This window comes from Periplaneta americana, chromosome 5, assembly GCF_040183065.1.
Source record: "Periplaneta americana isolate PAMFEO1 chromosome 5, P.americana_PAMFEO1_priV1, whole genome shotgun sequence".
Classification (NCBI taxonomy): Eukaryota; Metazoa; Arthropoda; class Insecta; order Blattodea; family Blattidae; genus Periplaneta; species Periplaneta americana.
In genome coordinates, this window is record NC_091121.1 from 41,155,086 (window position 1) to 41,161,951 (window position 6,866).

Here is a 6,866-nt window from a genome sequence, read left to right on the forward strand (position 1 = left end):
TAATCTTTTACTTTCGTCAATATTCTCTCCATTTTCCGATGCATTCAAGTTTTCCGCTAATGATACTAATATGACACTGCATAGGGCCATAGGAACACTGCTATTGATCTCATTTTCTGTCTTCTACTCACTTGGTAATGTTTTTGTTGAATAACCCTTCAGCATAGACATGTTTACTTCTGTGATAATATGTCACCTATAAATGGCTTAACCGAACTTATTTTCCTGTATAATTACATTTTTGTTTATGGTGTTTTAATGGAATACAAACATGTTTTTATTAACAGGTAAACCACCATCAGTGAACGCCTGGCTGGCACAATGCTGCCTATATGTATTGCTCATGGTTATTGTAAAGATTTGCATCACATTGCTCATCCAGCTGGATTTCTGGGATGAAGTCAGAGACTTCATTCTTTCGCCTATTACAGATCCGAAAGTTGAAGTAGTCATAGTCATGCTTATCATTCCATTCTTCATAAACGTGAGTATAAATGAATGTTATTAAAACGGTGTGTTGCTTCTCAGAACTTTGTATGTCATGATTAGACCTTGGATTTTTAGGCACTTCAAAACTAACTTTTAGACACCTACTTTAATGTATTCTATTGCAGTGGTGTTCAATCTTTTTTGTTGATGTACCCCCAAAGTACATTTTTTTTTTTTACTTTGTACCCCAAACTGCATTGCAATTATGTAAGAAATAACAAGAGACTATGATGTTGTATGCAAAAGAAATTATCATCATCATCGTCATCGTCATCATCATTGTTATACATACAGTACTTAGCTGATGCAATAATAATAGTAATGAATTACGTAAAATGTTACTGAAGCAAGGAAAAACAAGAGTTGATATTGTAGAAGTTCCCGTGTGGTGACCGAGATTAAAGAATTGTCCCACTGTATCCCTTGCATGTCGTAAAAGGTGACTAAATGGGAACCCAGTGCCTGGGGGTATAGCTGGGCCACCCAGTCCCTGGGGTTATAAATGAGGGACCTGGTCCTCCAGGTTGGGGGTTGGGCGTGGGGTTGACGGCCCCACACCGTAAAAAACATCTTGTTACGGAACCTGAAGAAGTAATTGCCGGACGGACATATTCAAGACGACATAGTAAACGACTAAAGGATTTAAGATTTGGATCGTGGAATGTGCTGTCATTATACCAACCTGGTGCCTTGAAGAAACTTTTGGAACAGCTGGATTGTTATAAATTAGATGTTACCGCTATTCAGGAACTGAGATGGACGGGATCTGGAGTTATGGAGAAGAAGAAACGTGATTTTTTATAGTTGTCAGAAGAAAATCCATATGTTTGGAACAGGTTTCGTTGTAAATAAAAGACAGAAACATTTGATTATGGATTTTCATGCAAAATCTTATAGAATATGCAGACTATGTCTCAGAGGGCGTTTTTTTCAATTATAGTATTATTTGTGCACATGCACGACTGAAGAAAAAAGTGAAGAAGAGAAAGATTCCTTTTATGACGAATTAGACGAAATTTATAATGAATGCTCAAGAGCAGATTGTAAGATTATTATGGGAGAGATGCATGCAAAAATTGGTAGAGAAGATATGTATGTATGTATGTATTTATTCACACTGCAATGGGTATATACCTGGTGGCAGTGGTAACTAATTACACTCAATAATGACAATAATAAACTTGTTAATTAAAAATACACTTAATAATAATAATACCAATAATTAATACAAATAATTAATACTAACAATAATTTATAATAATAATAATAATAATAATAATAATAATAATAATAATAATAATAATAATAATAGGGAATATCCTAAATTAAATGAAGCATGATCACTTAAAATAACATTTAAAATAAATCTAATTTGTATCTTAAATCTAAGTTCGAACTAAAACCCACGAGTATGATATGTTCATATCTGCACAAGTACCTTTCCACATTACACTCATTTCGCTGTCAACTCACTCACTGCACTGGAACTGCGATACATTTCACTGATTCTATCCTGATTTCACTAACAGTTCAAAAACATTTCACTGTTCAAATACTTTGCACTGCCACTATAAACTATAAAGCTTCCCTAACAGGAACACGTTTCACTGACACAACATAATTCTTCACTGATACAACACTTAAATAACAGAATATCATTTACATCCTTTACATACTGTGTATAATTATCGTCTATTATAAAGTCATTAAGCCTATTTTTAAATACGTTTTTGGTTGTTGGTAAAGCCTTTAGTAAGTCTGCAGGTAAAGCATTCCAGTCCCTGATAGTACGATTGAGAAAAGAAAACTTTCCAGTGTCCGTCCTCTGTCTTCTTTCCCTCAATTTATATGAGTGGTCGTTCATTGAAGAGTAATTTGGCAGTTGCAACCTATTTTTTATTTCTCTCCAGGCAGGCTCACCTCTATATAGATCAGTTATTGGAAGTAATAGTTTGCACAGCGAATCGGACGATAATGGAATCAGACTGATTAATTTTGCCTCTTCAAGAAATATGATAGTTGGAAGTACAATTTTTGAGCATAAGGACATCCATAAAATGACGTGGAAATCTCCTAATGAAAACACTTTTAATCAAATTGACCACCTCGTTATTGATGCAAGGCATGGATCTAATTTAATGGACCTCAGGAGTTATCATGGTGCCAATATTGACTCTGATCACTATTTAATTATAGCTAAAATCAGAAGTCGTATATCGAACATATGTAAGTTAACTGGAGTCAAGATTAGGAAGTTTGATTTGGATGGATTGAAGAACTCTGAGAATGCAGCTAGATATAGAAGTATTATTGATAAACACTTGACAGACCTTTCTAACAGTGAGAGGGTTGGTCAGGTCTGGAAGGACTTGAAGGAGGTAGTAACTAATGCTGCAAATGAGGCCCTGGGAAGGGTGGGTAACTCAGAATATGTTGTTGTTTTCTAATGCCAGGCGTTTGACAATAAAGTCATTTGACCTCTTGCACTCCAATATTTTTCAAAGATATTATCATGGTCAGCCACTGAAGCACAGATTTTGAGGTGTTCCGAATCCATTTCTTGGTTTGAGTTGCACAATGGGCAGTTAGGGGACTGATATATTCCAATTCTATGCAGGTGTTTGGCCAAACAATCATGGCCTGTTGCCAATCTAAATGCAGCTACAGACGATTTTCGTGGTAAATCGGGAATTAACTGTGGATTATGATGCAGAGAGTTCCATTTTTTCCCTTGTGATTGTGTTATCAAATTTTGTTTGTTGAAGTCTAAGTATAACTGGTTTGACTAGGAGTGTGAACTAATGACAATGGAAAAAAATAAAGCTTACAGGAAAATACTGCAAAAGAATCATACTAGAAGGGCAGTAGAAGAATATCGTGAAGCCAGAAGAGAAGAAAAGAATGTGCATAAAAAGAAGAAACGAGAATTTGCTCAGGCAAGACTGGTAGAACTGGAACAGTTAAGGGATATGAACGAGACCAGAGCCTTCTTCAAAAAATTAAATAACATGCGGAAAGATTTCCAACCCAGAACGACAATGTGTAAGGATAAAAAGAGTGTTATTTTAGGTGATGACAAATTAATACTTGAAAGATGGGCTCAACATTTTGATGAGTTATGGAATATTGAAGCCTTTGGTAATCTGGATGGAGGGAATGAGGTGGAATCTTCTGAAACACATCTGCTATCAGTGAAGTGGAATGGCGGTAGAAAAACTAAAAAAAATAATAAGGCACTTGGTTTGGATCTTATTCAGTCTGAGTTGGTGAAGCATGGAGGCTCAGAATTTATTAAACACTTGCATCAATTGATTAGGATATGGACAGAAGAAACTATACCTGAGGAATGGAATTTAAGTGTTATTTGCCCCATACATAAAAAGGGGGATACTATGGTATGTTCAAATTATAGAGGAATTAGCCTGTTGTGTACTGCATATAAAATCTTTTCCAATACTTTATTTGATAGACTTGTCCCATTTGTAGAGGACACTATTGGTGATTATCAGTGCGGATTCCGTTGGGGTAGATCCACTAACGATCAAATTTTTACAATACGACAGTTGAGTAGCTTAATATCAAAGACGGACATCTGTCATCTCCATAGTTTTGATTTAGAGGCAATTTTTTAATTCACAGTTTTCTTTGTAATATTTAACACAATTTATTTTATAAATTTAGTGTTAGAGTTTCCATATGGTTTCACTATAACTGGAAAGAGCATGAAAAATTGTATAAAAACCACAGCTATCTAAATTTCGAGTGAGGTCATATGTCCGTCTTTGATATTAAGCTAATCAGTTACTTGAAAAGTGCAAAGAGTTTGGAATCGAGACCCATCATGTTTTTGTTGATTTTGAGCAGCCTATGATACCATAAATAGAGAAAAACTCTATGCTGCAATGGAGGAATTGAAGATCCCAAGAAAATTGATCTCTCTGGTGAAAGCTACGATGACAAATACCAAGTGCATAATTAAAATTCAAAACATGATGTCTAACCCTGTTTCTACTAGGTGTGGCGTCCGACAAGGAGATTCACTAGCTTGTCTCCTTTTTAATATAGCACTGATTCTAAAGCAGCATTATATGCAATAAATTCATATAAAATGATGTCAATCCAAATTAAAGAATGTCACAAAATGATCCAACAACTTCAAAAACTACAGAAAAGAATTCAATTGCAATGGATACCTGCACATTGCGGAATTGCTGGAAGTGAAACTGCTGACTTTCTTCCCAAAAAAGGATCCAATTTAATTCAGAATACAAATACAAGCCTACCTTTTACATCCATCAAAAGACTAATTAAAAATAAATATAAAATCAAGCAAAACCAAGCACTATGTACTAAAGCCAAAGATAAAAAATGGAGCATTTTAATAAAAAAACCAGAAATTGTTCCAGAAATCCCACGTAAATCTGCAGTAGCAAAATTCAGATTGCTTACAGAACACGATTATTTGGCCAAACACTTGAATAAAATAGGAATTTACACAAATCCAAATTGCCCTCTATCCAACAAAGAAGAAGAAATGACTGAAGATCATCTCATAACCTGTGAAGTTCTACCTGATGGATCCACCACAGAGAAATATTGGAGTGCAAGAACGCTAATGGCTTCGTTGCCAAAAGCCCGGCATTAGATAACAACAACAACATATAGCACTGGAGAAAGTCATGAGGGATTCACGTATTAATACTAGGGGAACTATTTTCTATAAGTCGATTCAGGTGCTGGCTTAAGCTGACGACTTAGATATCATAGGAAGAAGTCAGGCAGCAATGAAAGAGGCCTTTATTAAGCTGGAAAAGGCAGCAAGAAGGGTGCATTACAAGTTAATGAAGAAAAAACAAAGTATATGCCAGTCACGAGAGCTAATATAAATGGACCCCCTTACTTGGAAATAGGCTCTTTTAAATTTGAAACTGTCCATAGTTTTATCTATCTTGGCTCTGAAATTAATAACAAAAATAATGTTAGTTCTGAAATAAAAAAAACTAATATTATCTGCCAATAGGTGCTTTTATGGTCTTAGAAGACATATGAAATCTCAAATTATATTTAGGAATACAAAAATTATGATGTATAAAATTCTTATAAGGTCTGTACTATCTTACGCATCTGAGACTTGGCCATTGTCAAGTCAGATGCGACATTATTATGTACGTTTTGTAGTTATTCTACAACATCTACATAATAAAATGCAAACCCAACAAACACACTTGCTGCCAGTTCCTTGTGTACAGGGAGTTTCTTCTCTTGCCTTATATTCTTTGGAGAAAATACTGAATGGCGATGTTCAAGGAAGCAAAGAAACGAGGAAAACAAATCTTTTACAGAAAGGTGTCATGGTAATTTCCGAATTATAATATTCATTAGGGTCGACCAGCCTCATGGTCTAGTAGTCAGAGCTTCTGGCTATAGTTCATGAGGTCCCGGGTTCGATTCCCGGTTAGAGCACAGGAATTTTTCCTCGTCCATGGTCTGGAATTTAGGTTAGGTTTAGATTTAAGACCTCTCCTGGCACCACATTATCATACTCATCCTATCACATCATCGGGGTAATGTAACTCCGCCTTCCAGGCGCCCCAACCTCAGAAGTGGGTTACAACTAAGCCACGGCCAGGAGAGAAGACCAGAAATGTCGAAAGACAACCTGGTGGCATTGGATTAAAACATTTGAAAGAAAGATTCTTAGGCAAATCTTTGGACCAGTTAGAGAAAACGGAACATGGAGAAGAAGATATAATTTCGAACTGTACAGATTATATAATGAGCCAGACATTGTTAAATTCATAAAAATAAGAAGATTGGATTGGGCCGGGCATGTTGTGAGAATGCAAGATGATAGAGTTGCGAAGAGAATTTTTAAATTTATTCCGGAGGAAAGAAGGAAGATTGGGAGACCAAGATTGAGATGGGAAGACTGTGTGATGGATGACATCAAGACTTTGGGTGTTAGAAATTGGAGAAGTTTGGCATTGGATAGGGAGGAATGGCGAAAACTTCTGAAGAAGGCCAGGGCCCATGAAGGGCTGTCGTGCCATTGATAATGATGATGATGATATTGTAAAAGAAATAAACTGCAATAATTATCAAAAATAGCAATAAAATAAATATGTCAACATTTTTACATATGTGGTCAGTGGGATGCTTACCTCTTGAGATAACCCTGTGTATCCCCGGAGGTATGCACACCATACATTGAATATCACTGTTCTATTGCCCCCTTCAGTCTGCACAGTTATATCACTTCCACCCTTTATAATGTCAAGGGTATTTCTGTATACTCTAGATTTTTTTTTTTTTTTAATTCAGATTAATAGTTTGTTAGTCACCTAACATGTTGAATAACTATGATTTGTGTTGAACAG

General features: G+C 35.7%; 1 protein-coding gene across 3 annotated transcripts in view; it reads left to right on the top strand.

The window, feature by feature from the left end:
- LOC138699536 (store-operated calcium entry regulator STIMATE-like) overlaps positions 1–6,866 on the top strand; it is a 45,024-nt gene that overhangs the window by 9,885 nt on the left and 28,273 nt on the right. For all 3 annotated transcript variants that reach the window (XM_069825506.1, XM_069825507.1, XM_069825505.1), the window contains exon 5: positions 288–484. In XM_069825506.1, the coding sequence (XP_069681607.1) occupies positions 288–484 (197 nt within the window). The remainder of the gene's footprint in view (positions 1–287; positions 485–6,866) is intronic.